The sequence below is a fragment of the Zootoca vivipara genome, chromosome 5 (genome assembly GCF_963506605.1).
Source record: "Zootoca vivipara chromosome 5, rZooViv1.1, whole genome shotgun sequence".
Lineage (NCBI taxonomy): Eukaryota > Metazoa > Chordata > Lepidosauria > Squamata > Lacertidae > Zootoca > Zootoca vivipara.
The window spans coordinates 38872507-38894117 of NC_083280.1; the positions used below are offsets into that span (position 1 = coordinate 38872507).

The window sequence follows — 21611 nt, forward strand, 5'->3', positions numbered from 1 at the left end:
CAGATTCTGGGGAGCCACTAGCAGGGAGTGTAGACAGGACTAGACCATATGCTCAGGTTCCTCTTCCATTACTGCACTGACTTGCTGATGTGAGTTAAGTTGAAAGATCAGACCTTCAAAAATGATACATTTGTTTTTTGATAACCACATTGCCCAGTCTTCCACTTCAGAGATTGCTTCTCGACCCCCATTTGTGTTACAGTGGGTTTACCTATGTAGTCTGTGTGCCAACCTTAAAACCATGTAGAACAGTGTTGGGGAACCTGTAGCTCTCCAGATGTCATTGGACTCCCAACTTCCATCGGCCCCAGCCAGCATGTCCCAACCGCCAGGGATTGTGGGAATTGCACTCCAGGAATGTCTGGAAGGCTCCAGGTTTCCCATCCATGAATCACTTCAGCCTATAGGATCTTGGCACACAAAAATGTGATTCTAGCTATGTATCTACAGTTGATTGTTGGGGCCACCCACATGGCTGGATTCTACAGATAACTGGGGGTCTCCACTTGGTGAGTTTTGCAGCAACCTCTGCGGCACAGACTGTTATTTGAATCCAGCCGCGGAGAATTTTTGCAGAACCTCCTTCTGTTTGTGGGGTTTGCAGACGTGTAGAAATTGGATGCGTAATAATTTGTGCATGGTTTCCATCTGATTTTTAAATCCCACCTGGGCCCACTCCAAGGTACATTTAGAAAGCCCTTGGAAAGCCTCGCAGTGCAACACTATATATTTTTACTTGGAAAAAATTCTCATGGTTGTCAGTAGGGCTTACTCCCAGCTTGGGATTGCAGCCTTCAAAAGTAATGGTGCAGAAATACATTTCTATCCGATCTGGATGGAGGATGCACTCTGCAAAACATTCAGAGAAGCATTACTGGAGAATCGTAAAAATAAATGCTGGATTTCCAAGAAACTGTCAAGTGGAATCTTGCAAACCTAGACATTGGTGCACCGGGGATTTTCTTTGTTGATCTGTCCACTGTTTAACCTGGAGAAGAAGTGAAGTGTGTTCGGTTCAGGGTGGTGTTAACCCCAGTTCCATCTTTATTTCAGAAGTGCCTAACTGTCAATCAGCATATGTAAGAGGAGGAGGAGGAGGCTACTTCCCCAACAGCCATGATGGTAAGTGGGAAGTCAAGGTGTACAACAACCTTCACAAACTTGGTGCCGTCCATAAATTTTGGACTACAAGTCCCATCAGGTGCAACCAGCATGCTGGCTGGGTCTGATGGGAGTTGTAGTCCAGAACATTTGGACAGCACCAGGTTGACCAAGGCTGAGTTACATGTATGACTACGCACATATGAAGTAAAATGGAAAGGAATGTAGATGTGATTATCCCAGCAGGAAGTGAAAGGGAAACACCTTCTCCCATGAAACCAGAAGTGTTGGCTTACATGCCTCTGCTTAGAGGCCCTTTTGCTGTAACATAAGAGACGACGACAAGGGAAATGGTGCCAGTAAATTTAATAATAGCAAGACACTTCAAGTATTTTTACAGAGCTTAAGGGTGTTGAGAGGTCTTTATTTTTGTGATCCTTACAGCAGCCTAGGGCTATATGATGGAGGAAGCAAGGCTGCAAGAGAGTGGCTTGCCTAAGACCACTTGTTCATTTTTGTTTATCATGTTTACATCTTGCTGTCCTCAAAGGAGCTCAAGGTGGTGTCTACATGATCCTCTCTCCCTTTTATCCTACAGCAACCCTGTGAGGTAGGTTAGGCTAAGAATTGGTGACTGGTCCAAATGAGCATCTGAACCAAGGTCCCCAGTCTTAATCCAGTGTTCTAACCACTGCACCACACTGGCGCTCACCTAGTGAATTCAGTCATTAGGTTTGAGCCAGGGACTTCTTTGTGCTCTAGGCATTTCCTTTCTTCCTCTTACTATCTCTGAGCCTGTTTTTATGGCTCTTTCCTGACTCTTCTGGTGCTGTGAAACTCACTGCCCTAATTGAGGTGTACTGATTGCTCAGCAAACTCTGGGGAAGATCAACCCACATTGAACGCTGATCGAAAAGATTGTCTCAGCAACAAAATTCAGCCACGCTGAGCTTTCTTCAGTCCGCTGAGTTCTGTGTTAGATCTTCACAGATAGTAAGTGCTCCTACCCATCCCTAGCAGAAAATTGGCAGTTGCCAAGAGTAAGTATGTCATCTTACAGCTGTTAATTATGTATTTATGCCATAACTTTAAATGGACTGGGGAAGCCAGTTTTATTCAGATTGTGATGTTATCTGCCTCCTGCTAAGTCCTCGTTGTCTTGCTGTAACTCAGCTTCCCCCAGCCTGATGCCCTCCAGATGTTTCGGACTAAATGCTGGGTTTGATGGGAGCTGTAGTCTAGAACATCTGGTGGGCAGCAGGTTGGGGAAGGCCGAGTTACCGCAGGAATGAGGAACCTGTAGCCTTTCAGATGGCGGTGGAACTGCAGCTCCCATCTTCTCTGGCCATTGGCCATGCTTGTTGGGCCTGATGGGAGCTTCACAGCATGGCAAATCAATTGACGGAGCTGTTTTCGGGCCTGTCAGAAATTCAATATCTCTTTCACCCATTTCCTTCCTTGGACATAGATATGGCTCGTTCCATTTTACCCACAAAGTGGTTTCTTCCTTCCTGCCTCCTCCTTTGGCACATTAGGTGGCAATGCCAGCTGCAACCGTGGCTCTAAATGCCTGACTTCAGTGGAACTTTATCTGGGCAAGAAGGGTCTCTCTCAAATGTATACAAGATACACCGCAGAGAACTATCTTTAAACTCAGTAGCTACACCCTGAAGCAGCAAGCCCAGTTTGGCATGGTTTGACTGGAGTGGAGTGGGTCCATCACTGCCCTTACGATGATAGCCAAGGGCTCTTCCACGTGTGACAAATTTCCTACATCGGCAGGAAGTGTACATGCTGTGTACTGAAAATACTGATAAAATACCAAGGAGGTTTGGATCTCGTCAGTGCCTGGATTAGGGGAGTGCCTGGGAACTTTGCGTATGGCACCTGTGATTGAAGCGACCTAGGAAATAATTGTAATAAACAGAATCAAGTCCCAGCACACTGGCCTAGCTGATAAATGTGGCAAAACAGATCCATGTGTATTTGCCACGTTTCAAAGCCGTTGGCACATATACACAAATCATATTTGTGTGAAGCATTCCTTCATGTCACATTAACTGTGATAATCACCATAGCTGGAAGGATAGTGGATCTATAGGCTATGCGTTAGCCAAAAGAGGGATTCCATAGCAAGTTGTCGATTATGATTTTCATAGTACAGAACTAGAGGTTACATGTCAAAGGAAGATTTTGCTTTCAAACCAGTTTCCAAATAAGGCATGTAACAATTTTGTAGTCTCCAGGATCTCTGATCCTTTAAACTGCTTCTTGGTCTGTTTGGAGGAGGCAAACTACAACAGGAACCCTCCCTCTCTAGTCCAGGGATAGGAAACATGGAGGCCTGTCAGATGTTGGACTACAACTCCCATCACCCTGACTATTGGCCATGCTGGATAGGACCAATGGGAAGCTGGAGGTCCAACAGCTTTCCCATCCCTGTTCTAGCCAGTTTGCAAGTGTTCTGGCAAGGCAGGTGGTGGATCCGGTCACAAATCACATTATTTGAACTGGCAAAGCATTTGCAAGTTGATCAAAGGGGTGTGTGTGGAGAGTCCAAGTATCATCAGTGAGCAAAATGGCCAAAGCCTGGCTTGTCCTCCAGGCCTTACCCAGCATGGTGTAGTGGTTAGAGTGTTGGACTAAGACCTGGGAGACTGGGGTTCAAATCCCCACTCAGCCATGAAGCCAGTCACCCATCTCTCAGCTCCTTGGAGGAAAAAATGGGATATAAATGTAGTTAATAAATAAAAATGCAGCCACTGGTGTTTGTTTGTTAAAATTGTTGACTAGTGGAAATGGTTATAAGTAGGAAAATAAAGTGAAAAGTGTTTTGCTGCTGCTGCTGCTGCTGCTGCTGCTGCTGCTGCTGCTGCTGCTGCTGCTGCTGCTGCTGCTGCTGGACATCCCTCCCTCTGTTGCAAATGCACAGCAATCCTGCAGTCTGTGCTGAACTGGAACTAGACCCACAAGAGTCATAGCAGGGAAGCTGCTCCATGGACACAGAAATCTGTTGACAGCTTTAAAGTGATATGATTAAATGCAGTGTAGACATTTGGTGAGACTTAACCAGTGCAGTTGGAGCACATGGGAAGGTTCTTTCTTTTTTAAAAGCAGTTTAAACTGCATAAAAGTTTGGTCAGATCCAATCAATTAGGATAAAAAGCAACCCTAGGATGTTCTTAGATTATTATTATTTTTTTAGGGTATTCTTGAGTGCCACACATGCTGATACTCTTGCAAGCAACATTAGGATGCTTCTGCACAGACCCCCCATGCTTGTCCCAGCCAGTCTAAATGCCGGCCTGGGGATGGGGAGAGGCAATGCTGGTGACACAGCCCAAGTGAAGGACTGTAGTGCAAGAAAACCAGCTTCTCAGTACTTTGTTTGCAGTACTCTTTGCTCCACTTGCGGTTTAGCCATTCTGTGTGAAACCAACTATGTGGGAACTTTCTGTCTGGACAAGCCCATGGAGTTGGCAGAAGCAGCAGCTGGCACATTTGCAAATAAGCATTTCAAGGCCTTACCTGTTGCTTTTAATGAATGGCTGACTAGCTGCCGTTGCTGCCAACAAGCAATGCAATGAAGCGAATCAAACCATCCAGGAAGGAACAGCTTAATAATGTGTGTGTGTGCATGTGCACATGCACGTGTATGCGAGTGCAATACATTGCAGAGAATAAAACAAGAATTTGTGGTGAGCTAATAGGTGTGTGTTTTATCTTCCTAGGATTTCCCTATGAGAAAGATGCCCGGCTCTACTTTGATGACACCTGTGTTGTACCAGAGAGGATGGAAGGTAAGGGACTGTCCACTTAGGTTTGTCTGGGGTGGAGATTTTGCAGAACTCTAGAGAGGTCAGAATTGGCCACTAATTCGCCAATTCGCCCATGGACTTCAATAAGATCTAACTCGTTTGTGCTGAATATTATGGGGAAATTTGCTGCAAGACATAGGGCTCCAGCAGTGGAGCTACGTGCCAATCAAATAAGATGCTAAAGCATACAAAGGATGTGCTGCCAGCCAGGTGCATTCACCTGCCTTTATAGCATATTGCTTCATGGGGAGAAGAGTAAAAAGAAAAAAAGCATCATCCACATCCAGATGTAGCCACTTCCTCGCTCACCTGGCTTCTTTCAGACATCTAGAAGTTAATGGAAACTGCACCAGGGGATAGGTTGAGGCACTTGGGGTGTCAGTTCTAACTGGTGTGTGTTGCCGTTGTTTGGAACAGGTAAAGTGAAGCAAGAACCCACAGTATATCGTGAAGGACCTCCATACCAGAGGCGAGGGTCACTCCAGCTGTGGCAGTTCCTCGTCACACTCCTCGACGACCCAGCCAATGCCCACTTCATCGCCTGGACAGGCAGGGGCATGGAGTTCAAGCTGATTGAGCCAGAAGAGGTAAAAGAAATCTGAGAGTGAGCCTCCAAAATGGCTGTGACGGTTGCACTTTTAATTTACTGACTGTCAAAACAAAAGGTTTGAATTTCAGCTGACAGAATGGCTGGAAGCCTACTAGAATGTAACAGAGGACGAAATGCTTGAAGTTCAGATGAAAGTGTCACTGGGAGAAGGGAGCTGGATGAGACCTTAGGCTGGCTGATGTGAAATGCTGCCACTTAGCTTCTGTTGACCTCTGGACCAAGCCACTTAACCAAGGGCCTAGTAGCACTAGGAGAGACCTGCCAGAGTGGAAAGGTTTGGGGTCTGGCTAACTGAAGAGGAGGGGCTCTGACCTTCGGTGCACAGAGGTTGTGGAGTAGGGCTGGTGATGAATTCGGCCTTATGGTGGAAACTGGTGTGTGTGTTTTGCTTAGTGCTAAAATTGGACACGTACCAGAAAGATTGCAAAAAGTTGGTGGTTTTGTCCTAATTCCTTCCCAACTATCCTTTTCTGTCTAAAATGACTGGTGTTGAGAATCGAATAGCAGTGGTTCAGGACCATAGCTGCCAAGTGCCCCGTTTTCCCCGGGAAACCCCCGTTTTTACTTACCTTTTCCCGGTGGTCCCCCGTATCACTTTGTCTCCCGTTTTTCTCTGTTATTTTCTCCTGCCGGCGGCCATTTTTTTTCTTTCTGATTTGCCCTTCTATGGGCACCAAAAAATGGCCACCGCCGGCTTCAAAAGTCACATCTACGCATGTCCGGAAGTGCATAGACGCGACTTCCGGTGTCGGCGGCGGCCATTTTTGGTGCCCATAGATGGGCAGAGCGACACCGGAAGTTGCGTTGACGCACTTCCTGACATGTGTACAAGCGACTTTCGAAGCCGGTGGCGGCCATTTTTGGTGCCCATAGAAGGGCAAAGCGACACCGGAAGTTACGTCGACGCAACCTCCGGTGTCACACGGCTGCCGGTCCCGGATTCTGCAGTCCGGGACTTGGAAGGTAAGTAAGGGTAGCCAGCAACCCAGATGCTTGTTCAGGAGCTGCTGTAAGTCTGCCTGGTGGGACACAATGGCTGCAGTTCACTGATACTGGCACTCCCAACCGGGAATGATGCCTGTTGAGGCAGGGACATGGCATGGCAAGTGCTCCCGAGAGAAAATACCAATGATGTGTGCCATGCTGGCTGAGCATTGCCTTCATGCAGAGATGCATCAACACCCGATGTGGTGACAGTTCCTATATCTACCCATGGTAGAAGTGTGCGATGTCACCTTTTGCACACACTGCGTAAACAGGGTACCTCTTGTTGGTGCTTCCAGTGTAACTTCCAAATCTGCCTCATTCACTGCTGAGCACTACACAGGCATTTCATGTGGCAACTTGGCAAGGGCACAAGTAGATCCATCTCCTCTCTGAGTCCTTATTATTAACTTACTCCAAGTTGCAGGTGGTAGGGTTCAATGTCCAGGGCTGCAACAGGGGCAGAGATGCTGTAAATCAGGCATAGGCAACCTTCGGCCCTCCAGATATTTTGACCTACAACTCCCATGATCCCTAGCTAACAGGACCAGTGGTCGGGGAAGATGGAAATTGTAGTCCAAAACACCTGAAGGGCCAAAGGTTGCCTATGCCTGCTGTAAATGAAGCCATTTCTGGCCTTGTTATTTATTTGCTTGTTCATTCTTTCCCGGTCCACATTAAGGTCAGATGGGGAAACTGCAGAGCAGATGGCACAAGGCTCTGCTTCCAGATTTCTCGCTGAACCTGTTGAGCACAAAATTGCTTAGTTTGGCTGTCCCTGATTATTTGCCAGCAATGCCTCCCTGTCTTAACTGCCGGGGTTGTCTTTCGGTCTTCAGAAGATCTTGTCCAGCTAGTGTTGTTTTATAGAGATAAAATGCAATTGGATTAGACCAAACACAATGCACCTTGTATGAGGCTCTGGTTCTGGAGCAAACTGCAGCCTATTAGACACTGCCTGACTCAACAGCACGTTCTGTTCAGTTCACACTGGGCTCCCTGCGCACTTCCTCAGAAGTGACTTTGACTCTAACCCAGATGGGGTGAGGAAGTTGTGGGACTCCACTTGCAGTCTTGGTGCGCAAGGAGAGCATTGGCAGGGTTTGATAATCTCGTGGCGAGGGAGACCCGAGTGCAAAACGTGAGGCGGGCTCTGATGTGCAAGATGAGCCTGAGGCTTCCTTCAGATCCTGGAGCTACAGAGGAGAGGGGATGAACCCTGCTCTCTCCCCAGCCCCAACCTGACATTTGTTTGGATTCTACTCTTGGTGGGTGTAAGTGCAGAACTATAGCAAGCCTTTGCCTCCCATCTCCAAGGTGGAAAGGGGAGGTGGCCTGTATCTGCACCTGATGGGTGCCCTGAGATTGGAGCACCCATTGGGCGCAGAGGCAGAGCAAGCACGGAACCTCCCCCCCCCCCTGCAGCTCAGAACTGTTGGGGAGTCAACGATGTGGGGAATTGCCCCTATACCTTTTGGGTGTTCAGTCTCAGAACATAAGGCACAGAGGGTTGTACCTAACTGTCAGGAGTTCTTGCGACTACTCCAGAGTAACGACGCTCCACATGCCTGTCTTTCAACAGTGTTTTATTGGTGCACTCTATTTATAGTGAGACAGGTGTAAAAAAACGTGTCTGGTCATTCCGATGCAGAATCCGGCACTGCTCCTCCCCGTGACTTCCTCCAACATAAGAGTCTTGGGACAGTGAACCTCCTCCCCCTTTTTCTCCTGCGTAATTCCGGAACCGGAGGAAAGGGTCTACGCTCCATGCTTTCCTTCTCCCCCCTTTCCCCCTCTATTTCCTCCCTCCTGTGTAGCCGGGTCTCTTCCATGCTGCCAGAGCCCCGGCACTCTCCCTCCACTTCCTGACAGGCTTCCTCAGCGCCTTTGCTTTCATCGCTGCTTGGGGAGGAGCTACTTCTGATGCATGGGGGAGGTTCTCTATACTGTCTCCCCCTTACACTAACTAAATGCTATCCAGAGTAATCTGTTTAAATTAATGGAAATAAGTCATGTTTGTTAATGTCAGTGAGTCTCTTTTGAGTAGAACCAAGTGGCATATAATCCATTGGCAGAGCCAGCCTCCACACACCCCAAAGCTCTGAACCGTTGGGGAGTCAGGGTTTATATTCTGTCCCTGCAACCACCAGGTCCAAGCTTGGAGCAGGAAAATTTCCCCGATTTCATGAAACTTCTCTGAAATATAGCACATAGTCGGATTCTGCCCTTTGGATGATAAAGGGTCCGTGTGTGCGACTCACTGGAGATATGTAGGTCCCACCATCTACCTGCAGGTGCTGAGTGCTAATGCTGGGCTATCCCTCACCCTTTTCCTTCCATACTGATTTCAGCTTTGTTTGTTTTTCCTGTTCTTTTGCTTTGCTGTTTGCTTCTAATCAGCTTTTAGGGAAAGTTGTGGGTGAGTTGTTAGTTTTACAAATGTGCACGATATAAAAAGCAATCAAAATTTGCAAATGTAAAAAAGTAGGCAGCATATAACACAGAGTCTAGCCAGGATCCATTTCTTGCATGTTGTTTTCTCCCTGCTCCTTTGGCACAGCTTACTTGGCTTTCCATAACAGCTCCCCAGATAGCAGGTACTGTACAGAGAATGTGCCTCTTTTCTCATAACTAGAGGCACAAGAAGTCTACCCCCTTTTAAACAACTAAATAGAAAGCTAAACACTGTAATGTGAAAAACAGTCTGCTTCTTGGTCCACCATGTGATTGGTAAACTGCAGCAATAATATGCAGTGAGCAGAACAAAATATAAGGACACTGGAAATATAAAATACATGGAAGACCAAGATATACAGTGACCTCATAGGGACAGAATTGTTCAGAAGTCCATCAATACAGTTGAGCTATTTTCTCAATGTTCTGAAAAAATGCTGATGGAAGGCTAGTTCATTCACCCATTTCGGACAATTCTTATTCATGGGGAACGTATCAGTGGGAAGGCCAAAAAAAAGCTACCCATTTGTTAATCAGTTATGGTTGAAAACAATTGCTCTCAGCATTTTTAGAGAGGCTACAATGTGTGTTTGCTGCATGTCAAATTTTGCAGCTCTGCAGCAATCATAAACTATAACAATATTTTTCATTATAGATTGGAAGAGTAGTTTGTTTTTGCAGGTCATATTCAATGACTGGGAATATGCACTTCCTTTTTAAAAGGTAAAATACCTGAAGCACCACCACTGATTAACAGTTTGGCGTGTTTATTTTTCTTGCTGATGTGTTTCTTCATTAATAAAGATAATCCAAATTGGATAAGTAGACTGAGATTGATACAAAACACAAATAAAACATTTCAGAGCCATGAAATCAGCAAACTGAGACTCACGTTGGATAGTAAGACCTTGATCTTGGTTTCTACATGATCCTGCTGTGTTGTTGTTTAGTCGTGTCCGACTCTTCGTGACCCCATGGACCAGAGCACGCCAGGCACTCCTGTCTTGCACTGCTTCCCGCAGTTTGGTCAAACTCATGTTCGTAGCTTCGAGAACACTGTCCAACCATCTTGTCCTCTGTCGTCCCCTTCTCCTTGTGCCCTCAGTCTTTCCCAACATCAGGGTCTTTTCCAGGGAGTCTTCTCTTCTCATGAGGTGGCCAAAGTATTGGAGCCTCAGCTTCAGGATCTGTCCTTCCAGTGAGCACTCGGGGCTGATTTCCTTCAGAATGGATAGGTTTGATCTTCTAGCAGTCCATGGGACTCTCAAGAGTCTCCTCCAGCACCACAATTCAAAAGCATCAATTCTTTGGTGATCCTGCTGTATTTTTGTCTGTTTGTATTTTCAGTGTTTTGTCTTTCATATTGTTCATTATGCATTATCACTGCAGGTATTAAATTACTTCGTGACAACATAACACATCTTATTTTTTGCCATTACACATATGAGCTTCTTAACACATATATTTTTAGCGATGGATTTCTTATGCTTCCAATTTTATTCGTATTGGCTCATCCCTCTCTCCCCCCCCTACTTCCCCTCTACCGCATCCCCCTCTCCCCACCCCCACACCCCACTTTTCTCATTAAGCTTCAGACACTTGGTTGTGCCTTGCAGAAACGCTTTTTCACTCTGTTGCTGAGTAGGCTTTGCTCTGCCGTCGCCCTGTGGAGACACTGGTTTTTGTAAATAAACCCTTGAAATTACCGAGAGGAATCTTGTGGTGTGCTGGGTTGTGCTGAATGATACAGAGAAGGAAGCTGTTTGACTAATAATTGAAACCAGCTGCACAGCTGAGCCAGGCAGTGCATGGTGGGTAATTATCCATAATATACAGTACACTCGGCATGGAAATTGTGGTTTTTCAAACAACAATTTGGCAGCGCCCCCCCCCCTCTAGTCAGAGGTCTGTGAGAGTAGGCCGTTTCACTCCCTCTCCATTAGGAAAAGGCATGGCTTTGATCTGGAAATGCTTGAGCCATGAATCTTGCGCTGTCTGGCAGTTTTCCTTTGGCGAGTATGCCAAAGGAGCGCAAGTGGGAGATGCACAGCCACATTGCAGGGCCTTGCTCCCCACGCACACAAGGTGAAAAGCTTTATACTTTTGAAGCCTCTTCTCTCAATGAGTCTGCCCCAAGTAAATGGAAGTGGGCTCTCTTATATGATCAAAAGGCTGCTAAGAGACCTTGCTTTCTGACCCTATGGTCCAGCGAGAGGATGAGGGGCTTTGGAGGAGTTTGTGGCTTTCAGTGCCCTGCTGTGCAGCAGCAAGAGGAAGCTCTTACCGCGGTAATCAAAGCCCGTGTGCTGAGAGATGATTACGTAACAGCAGCTCCAGGGCTGCTTGGAATCTGTGCATTGGAATCCGCTCTCTTCCTGTCGTTACATCCATTTGCAAAGAACTTGTGTCTGAACATGCAAAATGTAACCGAACATGCTTCCATCCTGGAGCCTGTTAAGAGAGGTTCAGCCCCCCCACGATATTGAGAAGCCTATTGCTCTCTGTTGCCTTAAAACAACACACAGCAGAGCTTCTTGTGCTTTTTCCTTCCTTTGACACTGCGGCAACTGGTGTGCTGTTGAACTTGGTAAGCGCTGCTGTGCTTTGTATGCTGCTGTGCTTTGCTCCAGACATGTTCCTCCGTACGAGAGATGAGCTGTGCTCAGGGTGGCAGGGCAGAAAAAGCTGAGTGCGAAGGGGAGCAAGATGTCAGTTCTGTTGGAGGTTTTCCTGGAGCTTTAATTGAAATCCTGTAATAGATGGAGAAGGGGCAGAGAGGCAGGTTGTGGGAAGTAGATGCTTTTCTCTGCGTTGGAGCTGCAGTGAGGCCGGGTGCTGCTTTCTCTGAGGATGGTGTACCTGTTTAATTGATCCTTGCATCTCCATTCCTCTTTCTTGGCTCTGATGAAAAAACAGACTGACCGGGTGCAGCGTACAAATGTAGCTATCTGCTTAGCTGCTGAGGCTGCTGGACACACCCTGTGTATTTGGCTCGGACTGCTGTTCTGGGCCTTTGCGATGCCTCAGGTGGATGCAAGCTGCCTCGGTGCACTTAGTGCAAGGAAATCCCATTAATCTTCTCTGAGTGCCTTGCAGATTGTCCATTCCAGAAATCCCCTGGGAAACAGTGGGTTGGTTGGCAGCAGGCTTATGTCATCAGAACCTGCTCCCAAAGAGAGCTAAAATGAGTAATCCCCTCTACATGACTGCTCCAGAATCGTATTAGAATTGAGTCGGTGCTCTTGCAACCCATTAGGAACACACTCACTGCAGCGTTGTTGGGTTTCCTGGTCATCCCTTGGTTTCCGTTGCAGTCAAAAAGTGTGACATGCTAATGGTCTGTTGGTCTATATTCTGTGCCCTGGCCAGCAAAGTTTGGCTGGTTGTCCGTGACACTGTGAAGCACCAAGAAGCAATTTTTAACTATGTGCTAAGTGGTGGGGAGGGGGTCCTCTAGTCTTTTAGGCCTATGGACACATGTGGGTTTTTGAATGATTTGCCATGGGTACCAGCACTTCTTCCCCCCTCACTCTTTACAAACAGAAAGAAAGCATGCATGCATGCACAAAATTTGCTTTTCCAAGGGATCTGGGTAAAATGTCGATCCAGCAGAATTTTTCTGAGCCTTTGAAAAGTACATGGAGCTGAAAGGGGAAGTGGGGGGAAGTATCACACTTCCAACTTCCTTCTTCAACTCTCTGTGATTTTCAAGAGAGAAAAGGACAATGCCCCTCACTTCCTCAGGGCCAAGGAGGCTCAGAGACTTCATATGTGTCATGGTAAGGCCCCGTGGAAGATCCCAATACCCTATTTGATTCCCCCAACCTAGGCCTGCATACAGGTAGTTCAGAACCTGTGGCCTTTACTGGTGGTATTTCTGTCTCCTCTAGAGGGAGGGGCTTGATCACAAAGACTTTCCAACCAATATGCCAAAACACTTGACAAGCACTGCAGAGCTTCATGGCTGTATTCTCCACCTTCTTAGGTAGCTCGTCGGTGGGGGATCCAGAAGAATCGTCCGGCAATGAACTACGACAAGCTTAGCCGTTCTCTTCGCTACTACTATGAAAAAGGCATAATGCAAAAGGTGAGCAACCCACTCCTTCCTCTGAACATCTTTGGTACGTGAGAGCTGTGTGGTTGTAAAGGAACAGTCTTTGGCACAGTTATGGGTTACTTTTCAGGACTACTCTTCCTCCTGTTCCATCTGCCTAATTGGAGGAAAGACAGCCAACACACCATTTCTTGGTGCATTTCCAGACAATCCGCTTACAACACACAAAAAAGCAAATTGATTTTTCATTTCTTTCTACCATCTACATTTAATTTCCCTAGTCCTAAAACTGCAATACTATGTCGTGTGTGAGGAGGACGAGATTCTTCTTTTCCTCCATCCAATAGTACACTAATATCTATTGCATTTGTTGCATGGAACGTGGTTTAATGAGTGTTGCGAGCCACTCCCTGTTGCATCTGAGATTTATCAATACCCTCCCTGGGACCTTTCCTGTAGTATGTCTTTTGATGTTTGAAGCCGCTTGGTTAGGTATATACTGCATTGTCTAAGAACAAAGTCTGTAACACTTCTTTATCAGTTACATTTCTGCAGGAAGTCTGTCATTGAAATTCTACACAATATTGATCCAGAGCAGATTCCAGTGTATAGTTAGCAGAGTAAAAACTTAAAACACGTTGCAGGATTCCCAAAAAATAGACCAGGGGCAGTTAATATTTTATCCAGCAGAGTTTTACTGCTACTGAAGGCAAATGAGCATAATGGTCGCAAATCCAATGCATTCAGGATTGGCACTGTTCATAAGAAATCCAGTTGCAGCAGACTTAACTTAAACTTAAAATAACTTATAAGTCTAAACCTTAACACTAAACATACTATGTACAGAACACCACACCAGGAGGAAAAGAGATAGAAAGAGAAAGTGAAACCCAGGCTCCTTCTGGCCTTATTTTTATAGTCGTCATGACCTTGACAGAAGAGATAATAGAATCAGTTTAAGCCAGCTGTACTCAGCTTCTCTGAAGGAATAACCCAAACATCATGAACCTTCTGCTTGTTTCTGTCACACAAAGAAGCTTCCAGAACCCTCTTGAATTAATTAGAATAGGAAAGATCGCTACACATCAGATCAATATTTTCTGCACTAAGAAATGCAAACTGACAAAGTCCACCACATCTAAACCTGACTTGAAGTTCACAAGTAGCTTGTCAAGGCTTACTTTTGTTTTCTTTGCTTCTCTGGTGGTTGTGTGACATGGGCTCAACCCCAGCAGGCACTATTGCTCAAAGAATGGCGCCTATGAGATTGCCATTCCGATTCTGCACTGTCACCTTAGCAAGGCATTTCAAAGAGTCTGTGGCAAACCTGCTTTCTTACATTATGTCACCTCCCCCAGTTTATTCCTTTTGGAAGGTGTATATTGCAAGTTCTTTGTGTACTCTGCAAAAATCTTACTGCACAACGGCAGACTACACGTAGCCTTGCCCTCATTCAGTATATATCATGCCCATCCCACTCTCAGGTTCTGAGATTTCACCAGGCATACTTTTGAGTCTATTTTTGCCAGCTTAAGAGCTAGAAATATCCTTTAAATAAATAAAGAAAAAGAATGATTTTCTCATGATGACTAATATACTGAAGCCTGCACTTCTGCAGTGTTCTTGTAGAATCTCAGCTCTCACACAGCCTAGCTATAATGCTTTACAGACTTGTACGAATATCATAGAAAGGATAAAATACAGTTCTGGGAAGCCGGGTTTTTGAAAGGCGCTTGCTTGCACATACTCTGCACTCTTCCTTCACAACAGATTTTGAGAAGTTAAGTAGCTACTGGAAAGTAATAAAATGTAGTAACATTTAGAAAGTAACCCCTGAAGAACATGTTACAATTGCTATAACAATTGACTCTTCACTTCCTGTTTCTCCTGCATAACTTCCTGCCTGTTAATCCATCTTCATGTGGCAATTGAACCATCCATCCATATATGCAGTCATACATACCTGCCCCTTCCTTACCTGTATTACCCTCCTTTTTTTAAGGTGGCTGGAGAGCGGTATGTCTACAAGTTTGTTTGTGACCCCGATGCCCTCTTCTCCATGGCCTTCCCTGACAATCAGCGCCCGTTCTTAAAAGCTGAACCAGACTGCCATGTGAATGAAGATGACACCTTACCTCTGACACACTTTGAAGACAACTCCGCATACCTCCTGGACCTGGATCACTGCAGCAACCTCCCCTACGCCGAGGGCTTTGCTTACTGACTCACTGGGCAGCATGAGTGCTGACCTCAAGAGACTCCAGTTCCAACAAATAAGGGCAAAAAAAGTTTTGTTTTTGTTGTTTTTTTGTAAAGAATTTCTGCTGTTCATAAAACCGCTCTCTGCAAATATTATCGGAAGAGCCTAAAGTACTGAACGGCCCTCCACCTTGAAGACAGACAGTAGCATGGCTAGTGAGTAGGGCCTCCTGTTGCTGGTCGCTTTGGCTGCCACTGTGAAGAACAGCTGGGGAGGGACTTGCAACAGGGGGCGTCTTCTGGGCCCGGTTGCTTAGGGTCGTGTGTGACAAAAAGATGTTCACAGGACTTGAATAGACAGTGTGTGATTAGCAAATGTCAAGAAAGTACGCTATGTAACAATCACAATCCTTGTATCTACCTTGTATAATGGAAAGGGCTCCCGGGTGCTTAGGAGCCAGTGTAGCATAAGCCCTTTTCGGATGGGTCATGGCTTAATGTGGTGCTTCTCCTGGCCTGGCTGAATTAGCTCAGCCCCTCTGGGTTCTCAGTCGACAGCTCTTCAACCTGAGGAAGCCTTTCCTTCTGATTATTTTTCTTTGTTTTGTGTAATAATAATAATAATAATTAATAATAATAATAATAATTTTGGTCCATAATAAGCAAACCCAACATAAAGGACAGCACTTAACCTACCAGATCCCTATGAGCCACACAGGCACTTGGCCATCCCCCTCTGTTGCAAGGCTGCGCATGGATGGCTTGTTTTTAGGGGAAGTGGGGGGGGCCCTCGGCCAAAACACTTTTTATGTTGTGGGGCAACATTTGTAACCAGGTTTTTTGTAGGTTTTTGTATCTTAAGGCAAAACCAGCTTTTGGCAAAGCTGAGCTGCTGCTTTCTTGCTTCCAGCAGCGCCAACGCAAAGGTTGCTGCAGCTTGGCCGGGGGGGGGGGGTCGTCCCTTGCCCTTGTCCTTCCATGTGCATATCTGCTTTGTGCTGTTCTGCAGTGGATGCTGTCCAGGACAGTTTGTACAGTGTGCTCTGCATTCAGAGTATGCTCCCCTGCAGCAGCAGCAGCAGCAGCAAACGCAAGCTGCTTGGCTTTTCCTGCAACTGGGGACTCTATGTATATAATACAAGGCAGCTCCAGCCATTGAACTTCTCCCAGGCAGGGCAGTCCTGACCGTGTGGCAGCATTGTCTTGTAACAGCTGAACTAACTTTTTCCAGTTCTCCCTAGGCTTGCGAGCAAGAGAGGTGCAAGATGTGTATACAGACCTATTTTTTAGCTTCATCTGTAAGTTGCATTACCCTCCTTCAGTTCATGCAAGTTGCATATTTTAAGAGGATTTTTTAAAAAGGAATATATATATATATCTATATATAACTTGGGTTTGTAAAAAAAAAAATCAGAGAGGAAGGGGAGTTGGTCAGAGTTGATCATTATATATAAAACATCTCTGGATCCTTCAGAAATTTCCCCTCTTCTTGCTGCGAGCTGCATTCAGCATGCAACTGTACCGTGCTTGAGCCAAATATGCATATCTTTCCCTGCGGACTCCAATTTTTGTTGTAAATGCTGTATAGGATTTCTCTTTCTGCTTTGATAACTTTGTTTGGGTTTTTGACTAACTTCACTTCTTTTTTTAAAGTATGAAGATTAACTCTTTGTAGACGACTCGGCTACTCTCCCCAGAAAGTACCACGTGGCCTGTCAAAAAAAGCACAGGGCAGCAGCAAAGTTCAGCTGCAGCGCCCCCCACCCACCCCAAAAAATATGACCCAGGGCTTAACCAAAACAGTGGGTTTCGTTTTGTTTAATTGGTTATGGGAAGTCTATAGTGCAGAAAGGGTTAATCTGAGGATTGATGTGAAATGACTGTTGCCTGAGCAGGGCTATATAATATATCTCCTGCAAAGCTGCATTACATTCTGTACTGTGTACAATAAAGGATTTTTGCTTTCTGTTCAGGCACTGCTGGTGTGCTTCCCTCTCATTCGTTTTGCCAGCACTGCCACGCAGAAATGGATTGACACTGCCCTGTCTGCTCCTGGAGTTCTGGAGAGCTCGATCCCTGGGCAGGATTCACCTAACAAACCCCAACAACAGAACCCCTATGCAAGGGCTTCCACAATGGGGCTTTCCTCCTCCCTTCTCGTTCCCCTCACAGGGGAAAACTCAGGAATAAAACCCAGAACAGCGCACAGAGGGAGGGGGCTTGTTCTGTCTCAGTTCTCTGCCTTCACCTCAGTTTTGCCTGCCACTGGGCTGCAGTCCCTCAAGAAAGCAATCTTGTTTCCCGCAAAATTAGCGCTATTTCAAGGACCTCTATATTCAACGGACATGGAAGTGAGTGGTTTTCGCAGAATGTCTTTTCATAAGGTGTTTTGACCCAAAGGTTTGTTTTTCTCTAAATCAACATCTCTTGCCCCCAATTTCTTCTTGTTCTCGCCTTGCTAGCACTTCTACAGTTTCCCCTAAAATACCTGTCCTCCAAAATGTTATTCTATAACTTCTCACCGGCTGGGGCTGACAGAAACTGGGAATCCAGCACTATCTGGAGGACCACAGTCACACCCACCTCAGCTCAATCCCGGGAATAAACAGGCTGCATTGTTTAATTCTGCCCTTCCTAGAAGGAGCTCAGGACTAGTATATACGGTATGGCTGTGTTCTCTTTAGCCCCTTTATCCTCACATCAGCTCTGTGATAGATTAGGTTTGGAGATTGTGACTAGTCAAGAGGCTTCGTAACTGAGCAGCATTTTGAATCTGACAGAACAACACACTCCCCACTTCACTAGAGTGGTGGCACTCGGGATTCTCTTCAGTCAAGATATTATTTAGAAGAGCTATGTACATTGATGTCTCTTATGCAACTGGGTAAAACAAAGTGATGCAGTTGGATCAGATTCCAAAATGGACACTTAAAAGGGGGGAAAGGGTTAAGTAAGCCTCAAGTTTCCTATAATTTTTGCTTCTGTTACTCTACATCTGCCCCCTGTCAATAACATGCTCTCCAACTTATGTGCTTGCAATTAACGCATAAACCATGAACAGTTAATCACTACTAGCCTAAAGGACACATGCTTTCCCTGCAGATGCTGCTTCCGAGATTGACTTTGCAGAGCTTTTCATTACCTTGCAATCAGGAGGAGAATATATTTCCAACATGTTCATTGGGTGAGCAGCTTTTACCAATGACCTGGATTTATCGGCAGGTCACTTTCCTATATCATGCCCTCATCCCTCTCCTGTTCCCTTGCCCCTTGGAATGGGGCTTTCTCTAGCCTTTGGAGAAATTCCATTTCCCAGTCCCTGGAAGGTAAAACAAATCACAGCTAAATCCTTACGAACGGCACCAGCTGATTACAGACATGGTGTGTGAGCATCCTGATAGCAGCTTGAGCAAAGTGCTCTGTCTTGAACTAGGAGATAAAATCTACTTTACCCTAAGCATTGCCAATGAAAGCACATTCTGCTTAACCATCTACAGAGAATAGAAACAGAAAGAAGCCTGGATATCTTTTTTTAAATCTTCTGTGTATGGTGACCACTTTCACATTGCTTACAAAAGAAAGAAAATCGCCAAAAAGACAATTTTGCATAAAATGTGCTCATGCCTATATACAGTATATGCAGAAATCATTAAATTGAAATATAATACTTATGGCAAGGTAGAATGTGGTCAGGTGACCTGTGTACTACTTGCCTCTGCTTTCCTCTATCCTTATTGTCATATATATATATATATGTATGTATGTATATGTATATGTATATGTATATATATATATATATATATATATATATATATATATATATGACAATAAGGATAGAGGAAAGCAGAGGCAAGTAGTACACAGGTCACCTGACCACATTCTACCTTGCCATAAGTATTATATTTCAATTTACTGATTTCTGCATATACTGTATATATATATATATATGTAAAAGGTCCCCGTTCGTACGCGTCCGGCTACCTCCGAAACCTCTTGACCGATTGCGTTGAAATTTTCACACGACGTTCCATTCCACTGCACAGGTGGACAGATGAGAAGTTAGAACGTGTTTTTTATAAAAACATGTCAAAGCAGCACAACTGAGGATGCCTCAGCTGCTGCCATTGGCTGCAGACTATCTGTGACATCACAGTAGCATGGCATTGCCCAGCATAGCACAGCCAGGGGAGCAGGCCAGGCCCAAGATGCACATGGGGTGTGCGACTGAAAGAGAGAGAGGGGTTGGGATGACGGGTGCCATCACATGGGAGGAAGATGAGCAGAGAGAGCTGGAGGGGAGATGACCAGAGAGATGGAAGGGACCGCAGAGAGAGAGGTATCGTGACGTCCGGGTTGTGGTACGGGGCTGGGGTGAGGAACTTGGCGCTGAGTGGAGGCGGGCCATGCCTTTGGGGAGGAGGAATGTGGCGGGGTGGCGGGTGCCCCCACGCGGAAGGGAGATGACGTCACGCGGCGGGAGAACCAGAAATGGGTGTGCAGCTGGGGTGGGGAACAGGGACACAGTGGAGGAGGCCCATGCCTTACGGGAGGGTGAATGGGTGGGGGGGATTTGCCAGAACACGCATACATTGTGCATAACTACATTAAGACAGAAAAAACAGGATTCGAACCAGGAACATAGTTCACAAGCTATGTCTTGCTGGTCCTGATTATGGGGATCACACATGCAACACATTCTGATGCCATTGCTGTTTAATAGCAAGAAGGAGCATTTATTAGCAGCAGGTTACACACGGTAGCCATACCTCTCTCTTTTAACAGAAATCACTTAGAAGGTATCTGCACATTTTGCTCCATAACTTTCTAGGACTAGAGACTTGCTTAAAGAGAAGAAGAAGAAGAAAACTCAAAGTCTGGAGCACCTGCCCAGGGGAAGCCATCAGAGGCAAATTGGTGCCTGTAGGTGCTGGGTTGGCAACCCCTGGCATAAATAGAGAAAACCTGAGTTTAATTTAATTACCCTCCCAAGAGAGACAGGTTGGTGTTTGGGAAGCCTGTGATTTCTCAATAGTTCCATGCAGTTTTCAATACCTGAAAGTCAAGAAACCAAATCAACATGCTCAACTAAATAATGTTAATTATGCGACTCTATCCAAAGAAACTAACTTATATACAGTATTTGGAATGACTTAAACTTATCCTGGCTGAGCTGAGTAGGCATAATAAATATTAAAATCTTGCCCAAGCTAAATTTACTGTTTCCAGTACTGCATATTGCAACATAGATTAATAAGTGAATGGATTAATCCTGTCAGGTGTGAATAAAGAAATCTGAACACAAAAATCATAAGGTGAGTGTACTAAACTCCACCTACTGAATATTTTGCAAAACAATTCATTGCAGTCCTCAAAATAGACCCAAAATGCAATCCCAATTTCCTACTGCCATGCACAAAATCAAAGAACCATTTAAAATGTTATAATATGGAAAACAGTGGATGACTAACATTTTTAACTTTGGAGGGGTTTTTGGGGGGGGAGGGGTGAAGCTCAGCAATTGCTCAATTCTTTTAGGAAAAGTTTAGAAACCAGATAGGAACTTGACCAGAAAGGTCTTTCAGCTACTAAAGTCTTCCCATACCTCCTAGCTCCTCCTATTGCTATACGTAGAATGCTAATAATGCCCTCTCCCTTTAATGTTTCCTTTTCTCCACCTTTTCTAGCTCGCTGATGTAATAATTCCACAAAACGCCAATAGACCTGGAACTAATAAGTGTCTTTAGAGACAAGGCAAGGTTCCTACTTGAACATAATTAGCTAACAGCAGCTAACAAGCCAAAGAGAAAGTGAAACTAAACAAGGCTGCAATTCTATCCACACCTACCTAAGAGTAATATCTATAGAGCGTAGTTGGGCTTACATTTGAGTGAACATTTAATAAAAAGCCATGTAAAGCACCTGTGTGGCATGTGGAAGGTCCTGGTGTTGTGCTATACAGCTGCCGACTCACATTTGCGTTCGTGAACACATTAATCTAAGCTCAAGCTGCCAATGTGTGGAGTTTAGCAAACTCAGCCGTTGCTTCCCTGCTCTCACAGGCTCTCCTTCTCCTACTTCCAGGAACAAGGTGGAGCTGCAGCATGGCTCCAAGCTACATAAAACACCAGGTGAACGGAATCTCTCCAAAAAGATATATTTACAGCCTGCAACTTTGCTAAGTCAAAGATTGCATTACCATTTTTCCAATGAAACCAAGTTCTCTTCCAAGTTTGGAACCTTTTTCTTCTTTGTTTTACTGCCAATAGACAGAGACTTGTTTGCTGTAACTTCTGAAACTTTGTGAGTAAAAATCTTCACTTATTTGCAAAGCTAAGTGTCCGTGATTTATTCTCGACTAAGTATTTTCATGGGGATTGTTTGTTTAAAGGTG

The 21611-nt window shown here is 45.3% G+C and overlaps 1 protein-coding gene across 3 annotated transcripts in view; it reads left to right on the forward strand.

Moving 5' to 3' along the window:
* ETV5 (ETS variant transcription factor 5) overlaps positions 1 to 17196 on the forward strand; it is a 41846-nt gene extending 24650 nt beyond the window's left edge. For all 3 annotated transcript variants that reach the window (XM_035133187.2, XM_060274599.1, XM_060274600.1), the window contains exons 9-13: positions 1054 to 1122; positions 4833 to 4901; positions 5337 to 5506; positions 12953 to 13054; positions 15024 to 17196. In XM_035133187.2, the coding sequence (XP_034989078.1) occupies positions 1054 to 1122; positions 4833 to 4901; positions 5337 to 5506; positions 12953 to 13054; positions 15024 to 15245 (632 nt within the window). In that variant the 3' untranslated portion in view covers positions 15246 to 17196. The remainder of the gene's footprint in view (positions 1 to 1053; positions 1123 to 4832; positions 4902 to 5336; positions 5507 to 12952; positions 13055 to 15023) is intronic.
* Positions 17197 to 21611: the final 4415 nt, after the last annotated feature.